The 26961-nt window shown below is 43.6% G+C and overlaps 3 protein-coding genes across 11 annotated transcripts in view; 2 read left to right on the top strand and 1 right to left on the bottom strand.

The window, feature by feature from the left end:
• LOC120893617 (CCR4-NOT transcription complex subunit 6-like) overlaps positions 1-8035 on the top strand; it is a 96452-nt gene extending 88417 nt beyond the window's left edge. For all 5 annotated transcript variants that reach the window (XM_040295615.1, XM_040295616.1, XM_040295613.1 and 2 more), the window contains 4 exons: positions 2532-2600; positions 2683-2789; positions 2862-3067; positions 3141-8035. In XM_040295615.1, the coding sequence (XP_040151549.1) occupies positions 2532-2600; positions 2683-2789; positions 2862-3067; positions 3141-3924 (1166 nt within the window). In that variant the 3' untranslated portion in view covers positions 3925-8035. The remainder of the gene's footprint in view (positions 1-2531; positions 2601-2682; positions 2790-2861; positions 3068-3140) is intronic.
• LOC120893620 (28S ribosomal protein S24, mitochondrial) lies at positions 8036-8887 on the bottom strand. The gene is made up of 3 exons (XM_040295622.1): positions 8752-8887; positions 8512-8683; positions 8036-8448 (listed from the first exon to the last, which is right to left on the bottom strand). Exons 1-3 carry the CDS (start codon positions 8770-8772, stop codon positions 8159-8161), a joined length of 483 nt encoding a protein of 160 aa, XP_040151556.1. The 5' UTR covers positions 8773-8887; the 3' UTR covers positions 8036-8158.
• A 230-nt stretch (positions 8888-9117) lies between these two features.
• Positions 9118-20882, top strand: LOC120893615 (unconventional myosin-Ib). Of its 5 annotated transcripts, XM_040295610.1 has the most exons (19): positions 9119-9963; positions 10040-10155; positions 10236-10539; positions 10621-11193; positions 11268-11331; positions 11423-11436; positions 11535-11619; positions 11693-11787; positions 11849-11996; positions 12058-12398; positions 12475-12728; positions 12810-13136; positions 13219-13585; positions 13667-13753; positions 13848-14228; positions 14305-14457; positions 14754-14816; positions 15308-15435; positions 15496-20882. In XM_040295610.1, the coding sequence occupies exons 1-19, from the start codon at positions 9817-9819 to the stop codon at positions 15617-15619; spliced, it is 3771 nt and encodes a 1256-aa protein (XP_040151544.1). In that variant the 5' UTR covers positions 9119-9816; the 3' UTR covers positions 15620-20882. The 5 variants fall into 5 exon arrangements, 4 of the variants coding, with proteins under 4 accessions (XP_040151543.1, XP_040151545.1, XP_040151542.1 ...); XR_005738144.1 differs by lacking the exon at positions 14754-14816 and having other exon boundaries at positions 9118-9963; positions 13219-13753; positions 15496-16236; positions 19432-20882; XM_040295609.1 differs by lacking the exon at positions 14754-14816 and having other exon boundaries at positions 9118-9524; positions 9590-9963; positions 13219-13753.
• The last annotated feature ends 6079 nt before the right edge of the window (positions 20883-26961 follow it).

The raw sequence follows: 26961 nt of genomic DNA, 5'->3' as shown, positions 1-26961 counted from the left end.
AATCTTGGCAATTTGTTGTTTGTTATTTTGTTCTTACTCCGTTTTTTTGTTCATTGGACATTTTCAAAGCGGCTGGTTCCGCCAACACACGGTTGCAATTCCTCGTGGTTATTGTGGTCGGTAACAGAGTGTGCGGCGCACTTCCTGGCTCTCTGTGCTCTTGCTCAGATTTTGAAGCGCAGAACAACTTAACCCATTTCTATACGCCACTATTTCCGTTCCGTCGCCTATCAAGATGCATCTCTTCTGGTTGATTTATTAGGCTCGGGGTTATTAGTGCAGTGCGACCTAGTTCTGGAACGCGGTGGTGGTTAGCTGACTACCATCAGCCGCGCGCCGCCTTCCAATCGCCACTAGTCATCGCATCGAAGCATCAAAAGCTAATTGCTTGACCTCTTGGGTTCAATATCTGTCAAGGAAATATACTCTCCAGTGGTCACCATTGTTAAAAACGATAGGTGGAGTTCATGAAAACTCAATAAGTTTTTGTTTAGTTTTCATTTTCTCCGTGGTTGTTACACATCTTATCCTAAAGACACAATGATACATTTCATGGACTAGTTTTGCATGCGTATTGTTATGAAATGTACTACTATTGGCACGCTGCGACAAACTACCCGAAGCACGCCTATCAACTATCGTAGCTAAAACTTTAGATGATCCCTTTTTTATCACACCTGATGTTCCATTGTTTTCGAGCTATTCAGTATATCTCGATTAGCTAGTTATGGCAAGATTTATATCCCTTACCTGGAAAGCCACTTTGATGCAGAAAATCACAGTGCATAGCAGCAGCGTGGAGGAGCAAACATGATAAGATCGAAAACCATGGATTACACTTAACACCACCACTACCACCACACACGAAGCCTGCAGCAAACGCATTTAACACATTGTGAAAGTGCATAATGTGTGCCTGAAGCATTTTTGTTTTATGGTTTATTTTGAACAACGCCTATATCAATAAATTATCTTCCGCTCGTATATCTACAGCAGCAGCTGAGCATGTGGTGATTTGCGTTTCGAGAAAGGCGACTTTAAGTGATGCGAAGTAGTAGCGGCCAATACCCATTGGCTTTTTTTACGACGTGGTAAACGATTGCGCGCTACAAGGGGAACAATCACGGTCTGTAGTACGAGCACAGGTTTTTGACATGTACCTGTGGGTGGTATAGGGATGGCAACCTGCGCGAGTGGTACCTGCGTACTAATCGTCCGGTTGCTCGGTGGAATATTTGTAGCATTTAAAAAGTCTGGAACAAATCACAAATAAAACAATTTAAGTACACATGTGTCTTTGTTCAGCATAGCGTACACAACTTCGCCATTCTAATGTGTCCGATGGCGATCACCCTGACACCAGAAAGTGTGTTACTAGAGCTAATCGTGGGCCGCCGTGCAAGGGGTACGCTCAGTCACACGCCCTTCTTTAGCAACCAATTGCGACAAACACGGTTCCATACAAGTCAACGTTTAAGAAGACAAAGAAATGTCATAGAAAAAGATATTTCCGCCAACGTGAGTTCCCTTCTACGCCGTATGCTATTTGACCCATCATCAGCATTTTGCGACAACACAGCGTTCCCGGACCATCATCCTACGCAGCTTTTACGTCAAGGGAAGATTATTTCTGTCTGCCACCTCAAATGTGGCATGGGGCTGTATTAGTTTCCGGGAACAATTCTAAAACCGGGAAAACATCAGTTGTCGTAAGGGGTTGAATAACATTTCCTGCTATTTTCTTTTCACCACTCATGCTCCGTTGCCAGTGAGTATGAGACAGAGGCGTGAAGGGAAGCGCAAAAGCCTACGATTGCCTCCCAATGCCCCTATTGTTGTATGCTATAATTTTAACAACTTATTTTCCGCCCATTCTACCCATTCTAGTGTTTAATATGTGTCGTTTATATCGATAACTTCTTGCTAGCACGACGATCCGTTTTGTTTGAATGTCTAATGTGGAATGTAGCACGTTGGCTTACCTGCCACCGAATGACTAATGAGTGATTTCGACAAATATTCATTTACCGATCGTTTTCTTCACGCCTTAACACTTTTTCCGCCAAAACACACAAAGAGATTGCAAGAAATCAAACAATATCGTTCATTTCGCTTTTGTACACTACACCACAAATCAAACGATCAACACACGATCACCAACGGACAAGATTAATAATCATCCAATTAGTAGAACAAACTGAAACGAATTATTTATTTCACGAAAAATATTCATTTTCAAGCACTGTGATAATTATTTACCAGGAAATTGCTCACAACTATAAAATCTAGAATTTGTGTTGGGCTTTTGAGTATTCATCATTATAGGTTTTCAGCGTTGTAGGACATGCATTCAAGCGTTAAACTTCCGCTGTCAACAATTTATAACGTATGTTTGTTACGTTGTGAACATAGAATGAAGGAATGTACGTGGCACCACATTTAGTTGCTAAATTCTTAATAAAACTACAAAAAACTCAAATGGGACAATATGATTAATATGCTTTTTTGTTGTTGCCTTTTTGTAATTCCAGTTACGGTAGCTCCTCCACCTCAACGTCCCTGGATCCCGCTAGCCAGACCGAATCGCAACCGGGGTGCATGTAAGTAGAACATTTCAATATGTTACGATTTACACGCATCTTCTCATGTCTGCAATAACAACTGTTTCGTTTCTTAATCCAGGTATATTCACCGTCATGTGCTACAACGTGTTATGCGATAAGTATGCGACGCGACAAATGTATGGCTACTGTCCCAGCTGGGCATTGAGTTGGGAGTATAGGAAAAAGGTAACGGCATTGTGGACAATATACTATAACATGAATATACTCCATATTAAACTTTCACGCAATCTCTTGCAGGCTATTCTTGACGAAATACGACATTATGCGGCGGATATTATCAGTCTGCAGGAGGTGGAAACTGATCAGTTCTTTAACTTCTTCAAGCCGGAGCTGAAGAACGATGGTTATGAGGGCATTTTTTCACCTAAATCGCGTGCTAAAACCATGTCGGAGGCGGACCGAAAGTACGTCGACGGTTGCGCGATCTTCTTCCGCTCTGCAAAGTAAGTGCCTAAACCATCTGGCGTTGGGTAGACACCGTGTTTTGTTTATTAAACTTCTTATCTGCTTACCTAGGTTTACCCTGATCAAAGAGCATTTAGTCGAATTCAACCAGTTAGCTATGGCTAACGCGGAAGGATCGGATAACATGCTCAACCGCGTGATGCCCAAGGACAACATCGGACTAGCTGCGCTGCTTAAGGTGAAGGAAGGTGCATGGGAGAGTGTGTCGTCAGAGGCGGCCCAAATATCGCAACCGATTCTGGTGTGCACCGCGCACATCCACTGGGATCCGGAGTTCTGCGACGTGAAGCTCATCCAGACGATGATGCTGAGCAACGAGCTCAAGACAATACTGGACGAAGCTGGGCTGAGCTTCCGGCCGGGACACAAGTTCGATGTAAATAACGTGCAGCTGGTGCTGTGCGGTGACTTTAACTCGCTGCCAGACTCGGGTGTGATTGAATTTCTAAGTGCCGGACGTGTATCAATGGACCATCAAGATTTCAAGGAGCTGGGCTACAAATCCTGCCTGCAGCGTATATCAAATTGTGATACACCAAATGAATTTACTCATTCCTTTAAGCTAGCGTCAGCGTACAGTGAAGATATAATGCCATATACAAATTATACATTCGAATTTAAAGGTATTATCGATTACATATTCTACTCGAAGCAGGGCATGGTGCCGCTCGGGCTGCTCGGTCCAATCTCGCCCGAATGGTTGCGGGATAACAAGGTGGTCGGTTGCCCCCATCCGCACATACCGTCCGATCACTTCCCGCTGCTAGTCGAGCTCGAGCTAATCCATATGCCAACGGCGGGCGCCCAGCCGAACGGGCTGATCGGTCGAAGGTAGCAATAAAGCTCGGTAGAGCAATGTATTAGCGCCTTGGCAGACAGAATGTGACATCGTGCAAAACTGACTGCATAGTACGACCTCCGCCGCGAACACATACCAGCACCACCAATCACAAAAACTCAACCCCCAGCAGGAAACATCATGGTACCCTCCCCACCCCCCTCTTGCACGCAACCAACAGCAAAGTGAGGAGGTAACGACACTATGAAACAAACCGTAGTGTATAAAGCAAAGCCGGAGAAAGCACTTGTCACAATGGCAGACACTCTAAGATCAAGACAATTTCCTCATCGAATCACCATTGTGTAGACACATTCGTGAGCTGCAGACATTATTCATCATCACCTCTTTGCAATAACAGCGAAAAGTGCTGTGTCACGATTGGCGGACACATGCAGCGCGTGTGCGCACACGCATTACACCAGACAGCCGCCGATCGCCAAAAGGCATTAATTAATTGTACATTAAGCAGAAACACTCGTACACATTGCACTCGCGCGCATCTATATTGATACTGATATGCAGTTATTGATACTGATTTGCGAAAACAGTGACTGTGTGCTCGACAAAAAATGACAAAACGGCAGAAACGGCGCACAGTTTGGGAGATAAAGGAATGGAGATGAAGGAAACAAAAAGCTGCAAAATGGTAGTTTAACGTTATGCAATACAGCGCAGCCACTACGGCAAGGAACTACATAAACAGATGAAAATGCAAGAAAATGGACGCAAACTAGTAAATAGCGGGTAATGTAATAGCAGTGGAAAATAACAAAGGGACAATAGTAAAGGCAAACATATAACAACAGCATGATATATAAAGGCGATTTTAAACAACCGAAGAAGCAAGTAAGCTACGGAACAATTGTGCAAAACTCTGTCATACACACACGGCAACAAAGCAAGATCGCATCGTGAACAACTGAAGTGTGTCACTCAAAACATTTGGGGAAAATGATCTCCATAGCATAGCTACCATCAATCTACACCCGTGAATGGAAAATGCATACAAGATGATGTGAGATAATGAAAACAATGAAAAAATCAAATCAACTACTAAATACTAAACCAGAATGTACAGAATGACGAAAACAAGAAGAATAGAAATGCAAACCTACACAGACAGAAAAACTACAGTATGACAACAAACAAACAGACAAACAAAAAAGGTTCGAATCTCAGCTTTAAACGAAACGAATGAAGCGCACCACTGCAAAGCAATGCTATTTCGCAGCATATCGGGGCGGTTTTACGTCACGGCAACGCAACATCCTCAGAAATTAGCAACTATCTCTATTTTCTTCAATCCACCTGCACGGCTTGTGAAACACCATGAAACAAGCCGATCACCTGGATGCTCGATGCCCTGTCCAAACGGAACGTTTTACTATTTTCCTCCTATTCTCCTTTCTATTTTGAAAGTATATTTTTCAGATAAACTTAGAAAGGGTTTTTATTAGTTTTCTCTCCACCGTTTCATATTTTTCACAACCGCTTAAAGCCGAGACAAGAACCATCAGGATCAATTTTGCAGAACACAACATGGGCAGTGTGTGTAAAGAAAGATAGAGTGATTTTTCTTCTTCATTAAAAGCACTTTATTTTTGGTACATATACGATGAAGGGTTATTTTTTATTTGGTTAGCCAACATTGTAAGTTCTAACGGGAAAAGCTTTATCTTTTTTGTTTATTTTAAGTAAAACCACCCCTTTCAATCGCTCTTCAACTAAAGCTTTCAACGGGATCATAATGCATTTTTGTCCGAGCAACTTTTTCATCTGGTGATTTGTATCATGTTAATTCTTATTACATACGAACAAAGAGATTGTGCTATCATGTATGTGTAGGATTGTTTGTCTGTTTTGAGTTTTTTTTAAGTAGCTCGTGAGATAAATCTTCCGTTTTTAGAAAATATGCATGGAAAATATCACCCAAAAAGAAGAAAAAAAAGCATACGCCTTGCGTGGATAAGTGCGTAAGTGATGTGAGAATTTAGGGAGTGATCTTTTGCGAAGAACAACATCCAATCGAGAGAGAGAGAGATGCAATTGTAAAGAACTGTGGAGCCGGATGTATACGACCATTTGCAGAACGGTTGTTAGAGGTAGACAGAGAAAGGAAATGAAAGTAGTCAGAAGGCGAAAGTGAAGGCAAAATTGTAGAAACGTATATCCGTAGCATTTTAAGGCCAGGATTATAGAAGTAATAAAAACAACACCTAATGAAAATGAAGAAAGATTGCATATTCCAATCCGCTGGTGTGGAGAGCAAAAGATCGTGCTTCTCCTCCGGCGGAACAGCTCCACTGTTGCAAGGATAACCAAAATAACAAGCCAACAAAAACGATTCAACATAAGTCGATAAACGAAACATAGATCAATCAGAGCGGTACATAAAATAGCGAAACTTTTTTTTATGGAACATGAATGCATCGAACATAAGCATTAATCAAGCTAGGTAATGTTTGTATGAGAATTCTCCTAGCTTTCCACACACAAACCATTCATGTGTTGGTAACAATAAGAGTACAAAGGCAACAACAGAGAACAGAAGGGACAAACGGAATGCAATTCACTTACACCAAACGATCTTTACGTAGAAAACAAGCGACGTAAACATGTTGATAAACGGCTATTCAGATGAGCAATGGTCTGATTCCTCACTAGAAAATGAAAATAATCAGTAAAATTGTCTTGAAAATTACACCTTTAAAACATCAGGCGTAACGTACCACATGAAATAGAAGCAACAATCACAATGGAAGTTTAAAATTGAACCGAAAGCAAAGAAAATTAATCAAGAAAGGAGTACGGCAAGTCAAAAATAACGTTTTTTAATCGTGTGCGATTCACTTCTCAGTGATTCGCTTTTGTACAGGTAGCGAACATCATCATGATCCGTAAGCGTATGTTCCAAAGCCTCGATAGATCTATCCGGCATTTATGTGTGCCGAGTGATCGCGTTATCGATTATGAATGAAAAACAAAACTGACGCAAATGGCATGCTTTAACAAAAAAAAACTTCCGTAACAACTGGAGAAACTGTTGATAAAGAAATTTTTTAAACACGACCGCAAGTAACTGTAAAATCTATCACGCTCATCAACAACTTCTTTTTTATACGCGACTATCATCACGTAGGGAAATTTGTACAACCATTTCGAATGCGCCTACAGTACCGTGTTTTGAAGATCCTATTATGCGCATGCAATTCTGATCCGAGTGAGCCATGTAATTGAACACGTTGCGTTGCGAATTATGTTGTCATTTCTATAAGAACACGATCATCCGTTATTGAGGAACTTTCATTTTTGAGTAAGAAGAACACTCACCCTATGCGAAGCAGGCATTGTTTGGGATTTCCCCAAAAAAGAAAGATAAACGAAATCTAAACGCACATGATTGTAGATCCTCACACGATCGTAGTAACACATCGAACGTTGATTGCATGCCGGGTTTGTTTTTAAAACAGTGCAATCCAATTGTATAGATTATGCACACACACACACATACATACACACCGACAGTCAGCGGACGGAAACATTAAATTTACAAAACTATTGTGGAAAAGCGTGTAGGTAATTAGTCTGGCGGAAGCTATCGCATTACTACGATACAAAATCACAAACTACACGCGTATTTGATGCTCTTTACCGCATAATTCTAAATGTTTTGGGTTTCCGTTCTAAGACAAACGCAACCAATGCCGCTAACGATGATTTATGTTTTAGCTCATTTTTAATCAATCAAACTACTTACACATCTCATAAGCTCCTCGTACGCTGGTGCAGGACGAGAAGTGAGCAAGGACCGTCATTGCACTATTTTCGAAATTGAACATTTCATTGTTTAGAGATTAATTGGCAGTGCGTGTATCGTGTACTATGGACATCTGGCAAATCACAATAGAAACACACACACATACACATACATGCAAGGACGTGGTCGTAGAAGGAATCGTGGAGTCAGGTGATGGATTGTGGAGGTTAATTTGAATGTCGAAGCATAGTGAAAGTGGACGAACGACCCAAACGAAACACAAACTCCCCGAAAAAGAAAAACAAAGAAAACGACAAGAGAAGAATAATAAATGAATAATTAAAAATATCTCCTGTTGTGTGCCTTTTTCGTAGTATTTAGTCTTCTTTTATCTTATTTACATGCTACAATCATGCATCCGTGTGTTGTGGCCTATTATACTAACAGTGCGCAAAAATGCATTTGGGCCATTTAGATGTACTTAAAGATTACATCCTTCCTATCATCGGTAGTCTGCAGCTCGAGCGTAACCGGACACTGCAACCAGTACGCGAGCAGCTCCTCGCAGTACCCAATCAGGAAGTACATTTTCCTTGCCGGAATTGACCGGCTAATGATCGCTGCTATACGCACATGATTGTGCTGCCGCTTGATGATCACTTCGGACAGCACCAGACCGTGCCAGGTGCCCGCCATGAACCGGCGAATGAAATCGTCCTCCAGCATGGTTTGCGATGGGCGCAGTTCACCTTCTAGATTGGCTGCAAAATAGATGAACCCGTGAGTGCGCGGGTTGCGAGTTGGTTCTTGTTACCGGTGCTTACAAGTGTTCCACGAGTTCCATGCTTTCCGATGCGCTATCTGATGCGGAGGATTTGCCATTTCATACGTAAGAGGACGGTCCCCTTTCGGCGATATCTTGTACCGACCTGACTGTGACTTTGCCACGCTTGCTGTAGTGTGCACGCATCGTCTCGCCAAGGCAAGATGCGCAACCTAAAAACGACAACGTTAGGATGTTTCATTTCACTCAATATTAGTGCTAGAAGTGTATTTTTTCGTACCAATTTTGCGCTCGGCAGCATTGCTGATCTTTTCGCGTATAATGTGTTTGCCTTTTTTTCCCCTTCCGACACCGTGCTTGGCGTTGTTATGACAGCTGACACAGAGACAAGGTGTACATACGCAAGGTGGCCGTCACTGGTGGAATTTCATATTTCTACAAAAAACACACTGAAATTTATATTTTTTAGAATATGTACAATGTTCGCGATATAATGCGCAACTATCTTCTATTATGTGGAAATATTTTTTTAAAATGATGTTATTACACATACCAGCTAAACTTTTTGATTCCCTATGCTTCTCCGAATCGCCTTATCAGAGATCTAGTACTGCACGCGTTATCTCAGTCGGAAAAATGTCAATATAGTGGGGAGGAAAATTTCGAATGCATGGGGAGAGGCAGAAGCAAAAAAAAGTTGGACAGTGAGGGTTTTCCAACTTGCTCCGTTCGTTTTCGTTCACCATTCTGCGCTCGGTGCAGAATGTAAAATTGCCTTTGCCAAAGTTGCCCACTTACTCTTTAATGTGTGTCCGTGTGTAATTGTGTTATTGTTTAGGGATTTCCTGTGGTTTTTGCTAGTGAGAAATAAGAAAACGAAAAGTGTTGCAAATGAGCTACGGTGTATTGAGAAGATGTTTTCCTTCCTACAAGCTTTACCTACGAATAACAAAGCAGTTGGGCCAGCAGTGTGCAAGAAGCGTTGTAAAATATCTCTATTAAAGCATTGCTAGTGAAGTTAAGTGTATGGAACCATTTGCAAACGTTTCCGAGGTAGATTGAATTAGGATAAATCGATCCAAGGGTAAGGGAATTGAACTGTTCTGTTTCCACCAAAGAAAACCCCACCACGCCAGCAACGCCTACTGACAGCTCGTGTTACGAAGCAAGGGGCATGGAAAAGGAATTAATGTGCATCATGTAATCGGCGCCCTTGGCATGCTGCGATGGATGCTGCTGCCTGTGCAAGATAGAGACCGATGCATTAGTGAACCGATTAGTGGTCCGATTAGTGGCCTTGCCGATTTTCACACCGATTCCGATTTTCAAGGAGGAATTGCGTCTAATGCGGAAAAGCGCTAAAACGGATGCTGGGAAAATACCCAACATGGAGCAGGAAATTGGTAGCTGGGATTCGGTGCTGCTGGAGAATCTCTCCGAGGAGAGCTTCATCAATAACCTTCACCAGCGCTATAAACGGGATTTGATCTATGTAAGCAAACCACAAAGTGCCTATCCACGGAAGAAGGCGCAAGAATCTATTTTTTATTTTTTTATTTCTGTCACAGACCTACATAGGGACGTTTCTAGTTGCCCTGAATCCGTACAAACCACTGCAGATCTACAACCCGGACCAGGTTCGCAAATATGCTACCAAGAGCCTCTTTCAGTTGCCGCCACACATGTAAGTGTATAGATAAATAGTCACTCCAACCTCTACCCGCTAACCACCACCCATCCACCCGCCCAATTCCAATGTGACAGATTTGCTTTGGCGAATTCGGCGCATCAGTTTCTCCTGAACTACAATGAAGACCAATGCATTATAATGGCGGGAGAATGCGGTTCAGGCAAGACGGAATCCTCGCACATGATAGTACACTTCCTGACACAGCTGTCGGAGATGCGGCGCTGCCGGGCGCCCATCTTTTCGCTTCGCGGCTCCAATCCAAACTCGAGACAATCGACACCGAAGCATTCCACAATCAGTCGCGTTGGGTCATCGTTTGAAAGTGCCGCCCCGTCCGGTGGCCGACTGGACAGCATCATGAAGTACAACTCATCGAGAGTATGTATCCTTTTCGATCTGTGTCCGGTTCACTGTCACCGACCAACGCTTAAACGTCCTGTTGCTTCGTTTTTTTTACAGCAACAAAAATGCTCACACGAAAAAACTGTCGAGTTCGATCTGATTTCGCACCACAAGAGCACGGAAAACCTTCCCGCGATGGTCAACTACGGCTTTATGCCGGTAGCCACCATGCCAAAGTGCTTGAAGCACTCGAACCAATCCATCAGCCGCTCGACGGAGGGCAACGAATTTCCGACCAAATCGACGCTCAAATCGGCTACCACCATGGGCTCGTGCCCGAAGCACAACTGTACCAGCAGCCATGCCGAGCTGAACCGCATGTGCGGCGGAGCGTCCCCGTCGCCTTCGCTGCAAAAGCGCAGCAACTTAATGCGCTGCTGCCATCAGAACAGCAACAACAGCACCCGCTCGATCCACAAATCGTCCTCCTCGATTGCATTGACGCACGATCACGGGACCACATCGCCGTCGACATTCCACCGTCGGCAGATATTGAAATCGATCTCGAAAGAGGTTTACATTCGCGATCTAGAATTGCAAAAAATGCGCGAACGCGTCGCGCAAGCAGAAATCTTCCTGGAAGCAATGGGCAACGCGGTGACGGTGAAGAATATCAACTCGAGCCGCTTTGTAAGTGCAGAACGAACACCTCGATCGTAGTGACGTAGCAGGCGCTGTAATCACTCTTCTTTCTTCCATTTCAGGGTAAATTCTTTGACATCGAGTTCGATTACAAGGGCGATCCTGTCGGGGGACATTTAACATTATGTAAGTATGCCAAACATTTTTACCATTGTATGATCAATTTTGTAATTTACACTCGCTTTGTGATTCTCCTACAACGCGTACACTCCTCAAGACATGTTGGAAAAGGTATTTTAATTTAACTTATATTTCAAACCATGTGCTTGTAATCCATTGTTTTCCCTTCGTACAGTAACTTATTTTTTTCTTTTTCTTTTGCATTTCAGTCTCGTGTTACCACACGCGCTTCTGGGGAGAGAAACTTTCACATCTTCTACCAACTACTCTCCGGTGCCGACATTCAACTGCTCAGTAAGTAGACGGTTGGGAAAGTTTACTTAAAGCAACGTCTCCAGTTAATGCGGATTCTATATTACCCTTGCAGAATCACTTAAATTGCAACGAAACATCGATAAGTATGAACTGTTGAAAAATACCTTCGCAAACGAAGACGATCGAACGAATTTTACTTTCACCAAGGTGAGCCAAGGGATCGTTGTTGGTAGAACAGCAGTTATTTTAACGCCTTTTTGTGCCTTAGCGTTCACTGGAAATATTGGGCTTCGGTCAGGACGAGATCTTTTCGATATTCACCATTTTGGCCGTAGTGCTCAAGCTGGGCAACCTGACGTTCATTCCAACCACCAACATTGACGGTAGCGAGGGTTGCGAAATCTCCAACGAGTATGGTACGGGACGACTGGTTTGCTTGCCTCCTACTTCTTCTATTAAATCATAGTAAATTTACAGAACTGGACGAAATTGCTCAACTGCTGCAGTTGGATAATCAAATGCTCTTCAACTGTTTAACGCGGTTGGGCGACAACTGGGCACAGCTCGAACCGGACGGAACGGAAATCGATGCCAGCTACGCATCTCGCATCAAGTTCACCCTATGCCGCACACTGTACGGACGGCTGTTCACATGGATCGTTTCCCGGGTGAACGACGCTCTGAAGCTCAAGACCAGTGGGACGGTCGGGAGTCGAGGGAAAACAATCGGTCTGCTGGATTTTTACGGTTTCGAAGCCCTGGAAAAGAACACCTTTGATCAGTTCGCTATCAACTACTGCAACGAACGGCTGCAGCAGGTAGTCTACGAAAAGTCTCAGGCCGACGACGTGTCACTCATGGAAGCAATCCGTTTTTCTTGTTAATTTGTTTTAGCATTTCATTAAGAGCGTCCTAAAACACCAGCAGGATTTGTACGTGAATGAAGGGCTGGACTGGATACGGATCGATTTCTTTGACAATGCTCCGATCTGCGAGCTGATCGACAAACCTTGTTTCGGCATACTGCACCTGCTCGATGAGCCGCAGGTCGTCAACGATGGGCTCCTGCTCACGCGACTCCATCAGTGCTGTGCTGGTCACACAAACTTTCTCGCACGCGATGCATCACTGCCTTCTAATTGTTTCCAGTAAGTAGTTGCGTTACGCGCACACCAATCTTCGATAGCATCTTTCTGACTATTCGGGGTATGTTGTCTTCTCTTGCTCAGAGTGCGCCATTTTGAGGGTCCCGTGGTGTACACGACAAACGGGTTCATCGAGAAAAACCTGGACCTGTTGCCGAGACATATTAGCAGTTGCCTGTTTCAGAGCGATCTACTAATCGCTTCGTGCCTCTTTCCGGAAGGAAACCCGAAGCGCCACTCGAATCGCAAACCATCGAGCTTAAGCAACAACTTACGAACCTCGCTGCAGACGCTGTTGAAATTGCTCGAACAGCGTTCAAACCATTACATCTTCTGCATCAAACCCAACGAACTAAAACAGGCGAAAATGTTCGAGCTTGGGTTGGTGCAGCATCAAGTGCGCTACCTTTGGTGAGTGTGTTTAATTTTTTTTTCAATCGTCAGATGAATTTATTAAATAAAATTTTACCCTTTCCCGCTCTTGCTTTGCTAGTCTAATGCCGCTGATAAATCTGTGGCGCAATGGGCATTGTTTCAATATGGTGCACGCCAGATTCTTGGCACGATATAAGCTGCTTTGCCAGTACACTTGGCCCCATTTCACTGGGACGATCGTTGATGGTGTGGCGCTGATCATACGCAGCGTACCGTTGCCCGGAGCTGAGTTTACCATTGGCCGCAAGAAGGTTTTCATTCGCAGTCCCCGCACGGTGTACGAGCTGGACGAGTTTCGTAAGGTGCGGCTGAACGAGTTGGCCATATTGATACAGAAGACGTACCGCTGCTACACAAAGCGAAAACGGTTCCTGACGCTACGCCACAGCCAACTAATCATTGCGAGCTACTGGCGTACCTGGAGAGTGAGTTGCAAAGACAAAAGGATCATGCCGCGGGGTTTAATAACCATAGCATCCGTTCGACGGTACTCCTTTTTTTTGCAGGAACGAGAAAAAATACGACTCGTCGAGTTTCGGAAACAGGCACTGTGGGCAGTGCAAGTGATTGGAAGATTTTTTGTGCTGCTTAAAGTAAGAATACAAAACCGAGAACCAAACATTTAACACTGATTCGTACGCGCAGCATAACCCATTGACGCAATTGGTTCATTTTTTCCTCCAACAGACACGCGAATTTCTGTTGACACTGTTGCTGCGTCTACCGCACGATAACATGAGCCCGATCTGTCATGAGTGGCCGTCGGCACCAACGTTCCTAGCGGAGACATCCCAGCTGCTGCGTACGATTTTTCATCGCTGGCGATGCTACAAGTATCGCAAATCGTTCGATCAACCAGCCCGAAATCGTATGCGCGAAAAGGTTACCGCAAGCATCATATTCAAGGATCGCAAAGTGTCGTACCCGCGCAGTGTAGCCCATCCGTTTCATGGCGATTACATACGGCTGCGACAGAACATTCAGTGGAAGCGGGTCAGCTGTGAGCACAACGATCAGTATGTCGTGTTTGCGGACATCATCAATAAGATTGCACGAAGCAGTGGCAAGGTAAGTGGATGCACTAGCACTGCGCTGCAAATTATCCGCCGAGCTGTAATTATTGCATCTGAACATATTCGTACAGTTCATTCCGATATTGTTGGTCATCTCGACGAACTCAATGCTCCTGCTGGATCAGAAAACGATGCAGATTAAGTACCGTATCCCGGCGTCGGAGATATACCGCATGTCGCTCAGTCCGTACTTCGATGATATTGCAGTGATACACATCCGCGCAGTAAGTATCACGATTTATTATCCGCGCAAAACCACTATGCTTGATTACCCCGACATCCGTATCGGACGCTTAATTATGGCACACGTTCCCCAAAATCATCCTAAATGCACCGGTTTGGTCGGTTTGAATGTTGGTTGTGATTTGTGACCTTTCAAGCAAAGAGCTAACCAGAGAACTTGCCGTATGGCTGGACTTTCAAACATATGGTTTCGTTCTTAACTGTATCCTTTCATTTTCATGATCATCCTTATCACCTGTCTTTCCTCACACCAAACCAACTCCTCCTGTTCCCGTAGGATAACTATTGCTCGTCGAATATGTCCGATAGATCGGAATCACCCACCGGATGTCTGTTTCAGGTAAGTTAGCTAACAATGACAGCTGTTCGGTTTCGGGTTATAGGATAAACGTTGTAGCATTCGCAATTTTCCGATAGCGTTTAGCTGTGATAGTTAATGTGCTTACATTGCCAAACCGCAAATGTCCTGTTTGTTACTTTTGGATTTCCAATAATTTTGCTCTTTATTTGCGATAAGAAGTCCTGTTAGAACCTTAGTTTTTCATGTAGAATTGAAAAAGAACCAGTTGTTGAGTGCATTATGCGCCGTGACAAGCCCTTTTGTCCAAACAAACCGTCCGTAATGGAACGATCAAGAAATAAGTATGCCTTAGTGTACTGTTTTTGTTTTGTTTTTGTCCTAGCAAATCTTTTTGTACCTTGTCAAACATTTTAACTTATGACAGCGATTGAAATCAAATAAAAGCCATTCTGGCCCCACTCCCGATGGCGCTCGCGCACGCACACAATATGTGATCACACTGAATGACTCTTGATTTTCTTTTCACACAGTCTGAAATAGGCAAAAAGAAGGGAGACTTTGTGTTCCAAACGGCACATTCGATCGAAATAGTAACGAAGCTGTTTCTGGTGATCCAAAATGCGACTGCCAAATCGCCGGAAGTAACTATCAGTACCGAGTAAGTATTGTTGATGCGGGATGCGCCCCGCATTGCTTAACCGATTCGGTTTTGTTTTAGTTTCGAGGCTAACTTCGGAGGACAGACGGTCATATTCACCTTCAAGTGCGGTGGCCTGGTAGACAATCCGTACAATCAGACGCGCGTCACGCGCAAGGGAAATCGGATGGAGGTGATCGTGTAACAAAACGCCTCCCCACCGGCACAGACGGCTCTCGTGGAATGTCGCTCTCGGCGACGTTCCCTGCTGGTGGTCGACAGCTACACAGACGACGACGGTATGGAGTTTGGGGTCCGGGGCCTCGAGTTTGCGTAGGCTCCGTTTTTTTGAGAAATAGAAACACGAAGCCGGAAAAGACACGATACAGTATGTGCAAGTGTGTGTGTGTGGCAGAAAGGAATTAATCAATTAGCAAACCAAAAGCAAGCCAAATTTGGCTACACCAATCTGATGTATTGGTTACCCTTGTGGACCGCGGTAGCAAAGCAATTCTTTACCTATTAGTAGTTAACATCCCTAGATCTTACCATTGAATGTCAGCAAACTAAAAACAAAACTGTTAGATTTTCGATCGGGAGGCAACCAACTCTCTTTTCCCACCCTGACACGCAAAACTTTAGCTTCATTAGCCGCAATTCTAACACTATAACTCTTTCGATATTTCTCCGTCACCGCAGCACGTGTCACAGGAGAATTGTTTGTTTTGTTCATGAAGCAGACAGAGCTTCCCGGGAAGTTTTGTCGTATTGTGTGCCAAGGACTAGCGGTCGACGCAGCAGGACAAGAACAAATACGATTGGGTGCGTATGTGTGTTTTTATACTAATACTTTCTAATGCGAATGGCAATTGCGTTAGAATGGTAGTTTGAATTGAGGATAGTGATTTAGCACGGCGATCGAATTTACAAAACAATATCTGCCCTGTCTATGCTATATGGTTGCGACGCTAGTGGGATAGATGCGTTGAGCGTTAACAGCAGCAAACAGGTAACAAACGAAGCACACGCCACAGACGGATATATGTCCAGGGGCAGCACAGTTGATGTTAGTTGAAGTTTCCTTGTACGATTTTACTGAGACGTTTATAGCGACGTGTTTTATCGTGTAGGTGTACCGATGAGTGCAAAATGTTCATAGCCATCCATCCGCTGCACAATGGCAACATTAGCTGGAAGGCAAACAATCGCGAAAGTAGCAAACCGAGTTTAGAATGTTTAGGAAAATCGAATCGTTAGATGTGGGGGTGTGTGTGTGTGTGCTGGACAAATCGGGACATTCGATTCAACTGTCTATGGTGGCATGCGTTTCAAAGGTCTGTCTCACGCGCCAAACAACTCAATCGTACGTAATTAGTTTGTCCACTTAATACTCCAGTTATGCGGTATAGACAGTTGAATCGATTACCCCAACAGAGTTCCCTAACACCTGTAAGACATAGCAATGAATGGGAAATGTTCGTCAAATTAACAACTCAATGAATCACTCAAAGTAGATAGTAGATTTGTTAATGTGTATATCCCTGATAAAACAAAGTTTAAGTGGCTATCGCCGTCGGAGTCGTCGGAGTCGTCGTCGTCGTCGCCGTGATCGTGATATGTTAACAATTCCTACGTTTTGTAAAACCATGTACGGGACCCATAAGCTAGTTTTTTACACACGCACAGTAATTAGCGTTGAACCGATGGGAGATCTATTTTGATAATAGTTTTCGTCCTGTCTCTAGAGCCTTACCTGTTAAATTGATTAGTAATTGTAATCACCGTAGCGGTATTTTTGCGTGTATGTATGTGTGCGTGTTCAGGACGTGTAGATTTCTAATCGTACCGGTATGTTGTTCACATTCTGTTCTGTGCTGTATATGCCTTTGTTCCTCTCAATAGTTACACCCGAGTAAAAAGCAATGATATTTGGCGTTTGGGCAAAGAAGTAGGTGTCCGAGAAGGCGGATAAGGTTGCACCATTCAAACTGGAATCGTATTGGAATGCAGACAGCGCGTGCACTGTTCTGCCATCACCAAACCAATCAAATGCCTGCCCAAAATACACGCACCGCGGGCTTTTATAATTACATGTCGGCTCTCGGTCGCCTCGTCCTTACAATGCGCTAATGTCCTCCTCTATGGGTTGTGCGATATGATATGAAAAGGGATATTGCTGTGGAAGCAAAAACCAGTGTCAATACATAAAGAAACAATCACGCTTGGACGTTTTTATTCTAAACGCTAACAAAACAAACAAAAACACTTTACAAAGGGCATTATTAAACAAACGTACCTTTCCATGCGGCTCGATCACTCGATCGTCCGAAAGCAGTGGGTGGAATATTTTATAAAGCCTGTTGATCGGTAAGGGAATAATGATCGGTCAACATTTAATCTAGAAACAAACAGATGTCGTTCTTTATTGCGTTACCAACACACACACAAAAAACAAAAAACAAACAAAGCATATTTGTCGATCGATCAGTATACATGATCTTGTGGAACATTTTGCCCTAGTCTTAAATCATCGTTGTTTATACGTTTCTTTCTTCTTCTATTCGCTCGATAAAAACTGACCAGACACCACCATGTCCGATCGGGAAGGATCGTTTGATGGATGGATGATTCGTTAAATAATTGAATGCTTTTTATATAACACACACATTTCTTAACAATCGATAGAATATATAGAGAGCAATAATGCGATGGTGATTGTGTGTAGCAGTTGTGCTCTTGTAAAACCATTTTGTAAATGAATAATAGTTCGCAAAAAGCAGAAGAAAAAAATACGTGACGATCGATCTCGATCCCGTTCCATAGGGAGTGGTGGTGGAAGCGTCTAGCGCTAGTACGATGTAATAGAAAGTGTAACTGACATCCAGTTATTTTGTACCATTCTAGCAAGGCGAGAAAAAGGATAGTGCATTACCACATGTACCAGATCATTAACGTAACCTAAATATATTAATATTTATCATTAGGAACAATATCTCCCTCTCTATAGCCAACATGATTCAACCCTACACGGAAAACAGATAACAAACACACGATTACAACTACTTACACACACACACAAACACATTTGAAAATTAAAATATACTGAAGCGCATTACACTAAGTAGATGAACACAGTACATTCCATACATATATAATGTTAGTGCCAAATGAAAATTAAATTGAAAGCAAGTAGCCAAATTCACCATAAACCTTACTACTTATACCGAAGAATAACGTCGAAAGGCCAAACCGGAGACACTGTTTTCCTTAAATCCAATACCGAAAAGCGGAAAGGGGAACGAAAGTGTAGCCTGTGCGCAGGGCCCGGCACGTTGTTGGTAGCACGTGCCATGGTGCCCAGCAGAGCCTGGGGAGTGGGGCTGGCCGCATTATATGAAGATGGAGAATTTGGAGGAAACAAATCAATGACGCTTAATAATACTTATAAATATATACATACACATATATACATAGATATATATACATACATAAATGGAATAGAAATACTTATGACCTATATTGTAACAGAAGAGTAAAAAAGTAAACAAAATGATATTATTATAGAGACAACTGAAGAGGTATATTAAAAATAGACGAAAACTAATGCAACGTAACGGCAAGCTGTTAAACCTGGTGGGCAAATAACGTTTTGCCAGAAGATCCAGAACTCGCATTCCTTCGATGGATAGGAATTTCCAAACCGGACAAAAGAATAATGGTTAAAGATAGATGTGAAATGTTTTTTCTATACGTATATATATTTTCCAACGAAACATTAATCAGTCGCACCTTTTGTGTCCAACTGTATATCTAAAATGATAATCGTATGTGCGTATGTAACGTACGCGATTTCGGTTTTGCCATACTTAACCAGCTACCCAAGAGCGATCTGCTTCATAAAAATTGTGACCTACCAAAAAAACAAAAAAGGGAAGATCGTTCGGAGGGCGGGGTAGTTTTAAATGATAGATTTTTTTAAACTAATCATACACATATTTTTTATTTATTTTCATGCAGTGAGCCATTCCTTTGAGAAACAGGTTACGTAAATCGAATAATAATTATTGTAAACTGAAACCGGAAAGTCTTCTAGTCTGTCGACAATTTGTTAGCATAGCTCAACTAGGATCGAACGGAGAGCGTACAGAGAAACAAACAAACAAAACTATGTAGCGAGTTACTACCGACGACGAGGTACATACACGGTACACAGACAACAAAACAGTGGAATACCGAACAACAACCAAACGGCCACAATCACAAACTGAAATGTGAAAGCGTACAGCAACCGAAAGCACAAACAGTGCCGCCCTTGAATGGATTGCAAAACATAGTAACAACAGCCAAGCAACAACAAAAAAAGGAATTATACGGGAGATAGAGTTAACATTAGCGATTTTATGAAAATTTTCCTCGACGGTGAAAACCGGAGCCAACCGCGCACGATAACGGTCGTCAACGATCGGCGGAACGATGAGGAGTATGACGGAGTGAAGGGGGGGGGGGTGTAAGCAAATTAATGGAAAATAAGTAGTACTTACTAAAGCGGTACACAAACGGTGGGAGGTAAAATTGGAGGTAGATGATAGAACTGTAGCGTAATTCTGCCCCTAGTTATTTCCTTCCAATTTCTCTTCCAATACTCCTAGTGCGTAAAACGATAAACTAATGAAACGATGGTAAAAAGCAACAGCAAAAATTAGACCCTCCCTGGAATTAGGCATGTTAGTGCAGTTTTCGTTCTGCAACTGAAATCCTCTCATCATTCAACGATCCTATGGTGAACACGCGAGGGATGGAGTAATTGCCGGTTTATTCACATGTTCACTTCAAGGAAGCAATCACATTACATCAAACCCACAAAGTACAGCTTTATTTTGATTATGTTCGACCTTATTTCTTACCGAAATATTCTTTCGAGTCAGCAAAACCATGAACGGTTCCACCATCATGGTTACATGATATTTTAACACAAAACAAAATATATACATATAGACATACAAACAAAAAGCAGATATATTGGAAAGTGGAACATCTGAATTGTTATATGCACTAGAAGAAGAAGGGAGGGGGTTGCGCCAGGCGGAAGGAAACGACAGCCGAAACGGAACGGAGTTACGAGTATCAGTTACCGAATATATATATATATAGTTGCGAATATTATAATTACCGTCTCACTCCATTGTTAGAGCAATATTTTTAATTATACATACATATCTTCATCATTAGCAGCGACGAAGCAGCAGCAGCAGTAGTAAGGGGGCGGTAAGCCAAAACAATGGAGACGCACTGGTAAACGGTGGAGCGTGTTGAAGTGCATTGAAAGATTGTGAAAAGGAGAAAAAAATCATTTTTAACACTGCAATGAGAAAGATCGATGATGAGGATGATCGCGAAAAGGAAGAGCGCATAACGCAACTATGAGAAAATGGAACAAAATACAGAATCATTTAGTATCTTACCTAAAAAACGTGCGTGATGTTCGGGTTGCTTTGATTGTTTTTTTGAAAGAAATTTTTCTTATTTATCGTGTACTAGTTTTCATTTTGGGCTGTTCTGGTGAGACAGTCATCAACTTGTGGATTCAAGCCTCGAATAGACCGTGTCCTCCATACGTGTAGGACTGATTATCCTGCTATGGTACCAATAAGTCATTGAAAACCATGCTTCACTACACTAGTGGGGTAAAGATGGGTAAATACAGTTTTTTTTTTTCAACAAAATGAAGTTGTTGCTATGAAGATTCCAAGAAACCGCCGGAACAACCTGTCACCCTTGGACTAATATTTTTGTGAACTGTCGTTAAAAAAGTTTTCTTAGAGAATTTCGGCTGCCAAATCGCATATGCATCTTATAGAATGTTCATCTTAGAGAGATCTTCATCTTTAAGAGTCATACAGGTGTATTCTATTCTGAAACCAATTCGATTCGAGTCGAAAAAATGAACTTCAAAGTGAACTTACAAAAAAAACTCACAAAATTCATCAACTCAACGTCATTTTTCAAATCCATACATTTTTGCTACAACAAATAAACAGACGAACGAAATATGATCTAAAAAGGCAGGTTTTATGAACTGTTCAAATTAAACAATAAATAAACTGTATACTGCATATATTGGGGTTTTGCAAACCGTCCGGTCGCTTGGACAATCGAATGAATCAACAGAAAACGGACGAACGAGAAAACGAACGAATGAACGCGGGGTGAAGAATTCGGTATTATTGCTTATTAGGATATTGCTTACAAAAAGGACACTTACACTGTCCGTGAAGATCACGTTGGGGGTTTAACTCTGCTACTACTTCGAACTATTGCACACAGGTTCTAGTTTAAAAGTGATATATTCACAAGTCAACTTAACAGTGTGATGGTCAGAATGACGGAAGGATACGAAGGCTGGGACACGTGATGAGGATGCCGGACTCATGCCCCACCAGGAGGGTGCTCGTCAGCGACCCGTTCGGCACGAGGCATAGAGGAGCACAGCGAGCTCGTTGGCTGGATCAGGTGGAGTTAAACCTGTCGGAGATCGGATGCAGCCTTGGTTGGAGGACTGCAGCCCAGGACCGAGTTTCCTGGAAACGGATTGGCGACCTGGCCATGTCTACCAGACGTGCTCGTACATGACCAAGAAGAAGAAGAAGAAGAAGAAGAAGAAGAAAGAAGAAGAAGAAGAAGAAGAAGAAGAAGAAGAAGAGTGATGAGCTATCGAGCTGTTTTCATACCGTATGGTTGTTATGTGTTACCATTGCATTTTCGTTTTCCATTATTCCTGTGGTAACTGGGATCCAACAATAACCAAGGCAAATAACTTCTGCAGTGAATATTGAGGAAGATTGAGGATATTCTGATGGCACTATTATCGCTGCTGGAGTGTAGATTCCACAGCCAGCGAAATCGGTGTAGATCAGTGGTTTTCAACCTTTTTCCAGCTTTTCCCCCCATTTAGGGTGCGTATAAGATTTCATTCTCCACTCCCAAGTTCATGAGCGTGGGGAGAGCGTGGCAAATTTAGCTAAATTTTGATCAAAAATTCCCCCTTGAGAGGAATTCCCCACCGGTTGAAAACCGCTGGTTTAGAACAAAATGATAGTTGTGGTATTTTTGATGAACAAGTTCAGCTGGAGTTCGATGAACCAATAGATTTGTGGCGGGTTGCAGTACCAGCGGCGACTTCCAGGGCCAGGATTGGATAGCAAAATTTCAAGTGGATCCTTTCCTTTTTTCTCAACAAGCAACTTCGCTTTCCGATCGGTTTAGCAGTGGAGTGGAGTTGGTCGCCATAGCAACATGGTTAGAACTCGAGCAGTGGGATATGCAGTTGAAAACTTTATATACAGTTGAACGTCGATCATCCCGTGGCAGGAATGTGACCCGTGCACAGTGTTGCGAACGGTGATAGTCGTCGACATAAAATTTTACAAAATGATACTTTTTGAAGCATCGCATTCTAGATCCACGCATTCATTCGACAATCACGGAAAAAATATCAATTGACACGATGATATTTTTTCTGCTACAATCATTTGACTTTTTGATTTTGCCGTACAACAAGTGAACTAGATCTTCATCGAATTTCTATACTCCTGTAAGAGAACACCATTTTCCTGGTTCACTGAGTGAAAATATCAAGTGGTCTAATGGCTTAGTATCGGTAAACGCACGATTAAGCAGTTCTGGATTCTCACTGAAAAATGTCGAATGACATTCATTCTACATTTTTTGCAATCATGTCATCGCAAAAGCATTGATTGTTAATGCACAAATGATTGTCGCTTTTGGAAAGTCGTGTCATGGTAACCATGAATATCATGATCAAAAATGATTTTGACACCAGCTTACTGCGAATATCATAAAAAAATGTCGACAATTAACAACACTGCCCGTGCACCACAGGTTGAAGACCACTGGTCAAAAATAACCCCCAGATATTTAAAGGCGGTCCCGTAGTAGGAGTAGGCGATGAACTCGTACGACTTAACTTCATGCCCGTCATGGGTTCAAGCCTCATAACCGGATCGTTCCTCCTGTAGCAAAGACTGATGAGATTATACGGTTGCGTGGTATTGAATATTGGTATTGTTTGCTAATTTATCACGATAAATGGTGGACTGTCCAATACACCCGCAGATGAGGTTTTGTCGCACACTTACTTTACTCATCCGGCGCTACAACCGCAGGCCAACCTCAGGAGTGTCCGAAACCGCTCACGGTCTCGCTCCTTCGTTTGCCAGGCCGTTATCCCGGCCTTAAAGACGAGCGCCTCCACGCCATCTTACCACCTCAGTTTGGGCCTACGGGGCCAAGCATCCTTCTGAGCATCTTCCTCTCGAACGCGGCTGTTACACAAGCGATTCTAAATTTCTTTTTTTTACCAATCTGATCCTAGTAAATATTGTTTATCATTCCACGTCAAAATAAGAAGTTTCTGGAAACCCGAACAATCCGGTCCAAACTGATATTCGGGTAAACGTGTAAGGACAAATTTAGTATAAAAAGTTGGCCATATTTTCAATAAAGGGAGATTCAAACGCAGAAGCTTTTGGAGTTTAGAGGTTTAATTGCAACATCCGAAATAGGATAGAGCCCCTGAATCACCAAGCCAAACACCCCCTTCAGTCTACATAGGCTTCCCAACCTTTGGATTAGAAGCAACTATCGGGAAGGACTGGTTAGTAGGCAAAGAATCAAAGACTCTGTCCACAATTGCTGTTTGTTTCTCCTCCGCTACAACACTGCGACTCTTGCTGAGGGCCAATCCTTCGCGTGGCCTGCCCGAGAAGCTCGGTTCGTAAAGACCCTTCGTCAGATTTGGACAGTGTCGATGTCTCAGAGGCGTATGTGAGTACTGGTATTATATACTTCTCAGTCGGGGGACACCCGCTTGTTTTACAGGAGATTAAAGGAGGCACGGAGCGGATTTGCTCCTAAAACCGCAATGTGGGGTGGGGAATGCGGGATGCGGAAGGAAAGGTGGAGGTACTGCTTCGAAGGACACCTGAATGGATCAGAAGCAGGAGAGGCTGGCGCAGGATTGCCAGCGCCATCAAGCAGCTAAAGAGCAATAAATCTGCCAGCAGCGATGGACTGGCGGCCGAGTTCTTCAAGATGAGTCCGGAGAGGCTTACCGTCGAAATGCTCAGCTGAGCAGGAGGAACTACCGGAGGAGTGGAAGCTGGGTGTTATTCGCCCAGGCTACAAAAAGGGCGACAGGCTGGATTGCTCGAATTTCCGAGCCATCACGGTCCTGAATGCCGCCTATAAGATCCTGTCCCAGATCCTGTTCTGCAGACTTGCGCCCCTTGATACACATTTTGTCGGCAACTACCAAGCGGGGTTTGTTGGAGGCAAATCCACCACCGACCAAATTTTCATTCTACGGCAGATTCTCCAGAAGTGCTCAGAGAGCGCCAGATCCCTACTCATCACCTGTTCATCGACTTCAAGGCGGCTTACGACACCATAGACCGGAATGAGCTATGGAACATCATGCAGCGGTACCATTTCCTGGGAAGTTGATCCGGCTGTTAGAAACCACCATGAACGGGGTGCAGTGCAAGGTGAGAGTGTCGAACTTGACGTCGGAAGTGTTTGAATCTCATAGGGGTCTGAGGCAAGGTGATGGACTCTCCAGTCTGCTCTTTAACATCGCGCTGGAAGGTGTCATTCGAGGCGCGGGGCTAGACAACGACATCCGTAGCACGATCCTCTACCGGTTTCTCCAATTTCTTGGCTTCGCGGATGACATCGACATCATCGGCAGGACAACAGCGAAGGTGTGTGAGGCGTACACCCAACTCAAACGCGAAGTAGCAAGAATTAGAGTGAGAGTCAGTGCGACGAAGACGAAGCACCTGCTTGTCGGAGACTCAGACCATCTGGGAAGCAGTTTATTAGTTGATGGTGACAATTCCAAGATAGTAAAGGAGTTTTGCTATCTTGGGACGGTCGTTACATCGGATAACGACATCAGCAGCGAAATCCGGAGACGCATTGTGCAGGGGAATCGTGCATAATACGGGCTTCACCGACTGCAGAGATCCAGAAGACTTCGAGCCCGCACGAAATGTGAGATATATTGCACATTGATTCGCCCGGTGGTCCTCCATGCACGCGAGTCCTGGACCATTCGAGCGGAGGTTGCAAACGCTCTGAGCGTGTTTGAGCGACGTATCCTCCGGACCATCTTTGGCGGTGTGTTCGAGCATGGAGCGTGGAGGAGAAGGATGAACCACGAGCTGTACGGTGAACCGTGCTTCCTGAACGATGGCTCGGGCATGCCATGAGGATGCCGGACTCATGTCCCACCAAGAAGGTGTTTGACAGCAACCCCCAGTTCGGCACTAGACGTAGGTGAGCAACCTCGATGGCTGGACCAAGCGAAACGAAACCTAGCGGAGTTCGGTCTACATGCATGGGAGGCTGCAGCCAGGGACCGAGCATCCTGCTCCTGAATTGTTGTTGACCGAGCCATGTCACATCGACGTGCTCTAGCAGGCCAACAAGAGAGAGAGAGAGAGAGAGAGAGAGAGAGAGAGAGAGATACATAGTCCCAGCTTCGTCCGTCGCGACAGGTTCTTTGAGGTGAACTGATTTTTTCAGGCTGTAGAATGACCGGTTGGCAGCCAGCATCCTTGCGCGCAACTCAGCTTCCATGCTATTGTCGTTGCTGACCTTTGACCAAAATAGGTGAATTGTGATACGACTTCAAAAGTGCGTTCACCTATCTGCACGTCACGCCTACGTAGATTATGATCATTTATTGGTAGGTCCGCTGATGTTGCCACCATCAGTTTGGTCTTGGCCTCGTTTATCTGCAATCCGAGTAGCCTTTGGTAGTCTGCGGCTTGCCTGCTTCTGCTACATAGGAGAGCCGCAGACCACTGATGTCTATATCATCAGCGTATGCCAGGTTCTGGGTTGACTTATAGAAGATGGTTCCCGAAGTATCCACCCTCGAGTTGCGAATGGCCCTCTCTAGCGCCAGGTTGAATAGGAGACAGGCAAGCCCGTCCCCCTGACGCAGACCTTCGGTGGTAGCAAAAGGCTCTGAGAGTTTTCCATCCACCTTTACCTGACAAGTAACGTTGGTCATAGTCATGCTAACTAGCCGTATCAGTTTGACCGGGATTCCAAATAAGCTCATAGCGTCGTACAGTTTTACCCTGGCTATGCTATCATATGTGGCTTAGAAGTCAAATAAAGAGATGAAATGTGTCGTTTGTCGCATAATTTGACCTTAAAACAGTTGCGTCGAAATTTACCAAATACATGTTGCACTAAGCTCAGAGCCGTTGCCTACAATCGACTCATTTTATGAGTGCACCACACCGCCGTCTTCGTATTTAAGGGTATGAAGAACCAGTAATAGCTAAAGCAGACAGTTAAGTTACTAGTGACGGTAATCTGAAACAGAATGATTAAAATACAGTAAATGTATTACTACTGTAATACTTTTGCTATATTTGCACATGCACGACATCCATAGTGTCATCAAGTAGAAAGCCTTTAAGGGGTTTACACTTACGTACAGAGCAACCGAGA

This window comes from Anopheles arabiensis, chromosome 2 (genome assembly GCF_016920715.1).
Source record: "Anopheles arabiensis isolate DONGOLA chromosome 2, AaraD3, whole genome shotgun sequence".
NCBI classification, from domain to species: Eukaryota; Metazoa; Arthropoda; class Insecta; order Diptera; family Culicidae; genus Anopheles; species Anopheles arabiensis.
Note: the sequence above shows the minus strand (reverse complement) of the source record. Positions and strands in the feature narration are given on the sequence as shown.

Bases quoted from the DNA above. Each gene is read 5' to 3' on its own strand.
- LOC120893615 (XM_040295609.1), top strand. From the start codon at position 9,817: ATGCGGAAAAGCGCTAAAACGGATGCTGGGAAAATACCCAACATGGAG. The intron at 9,964-10,039 runs GTAAGCAAACCA...TTTCTGTCACAG, and splicing joins ATAAACGGGATTTGATCTAT to ACCTACATAGGGACGTTTCT. The intron at 13,137-13,218 runs GTGAGTGTGTTT...TTGCTTTGCTAG, and splicing joins CATCAAGTGCGCTACCTTTG to TCTAATGCCGCTGATAAATC.
- LOC120893620 (XM_040295622.1), bottom strand. From the start codon at position 8,772: ATGCTGCCGAGCGCAAAATTG. The intron at 8,684-8,751 runs GTACGAAAAAAT...TGTCGTTTTTAG, and splicing joins TGCTGCCGAGCGCAAAATTG to GTTGCGCATCTTGCCTTGGC. The intron at 8,449-8,511 runs GTAAGCACCGGT...TCTATTTTGCAG, and splicing joins ATGGAACTCGTGGAACACTT to CCAATCTAGAAGGTGAACTG.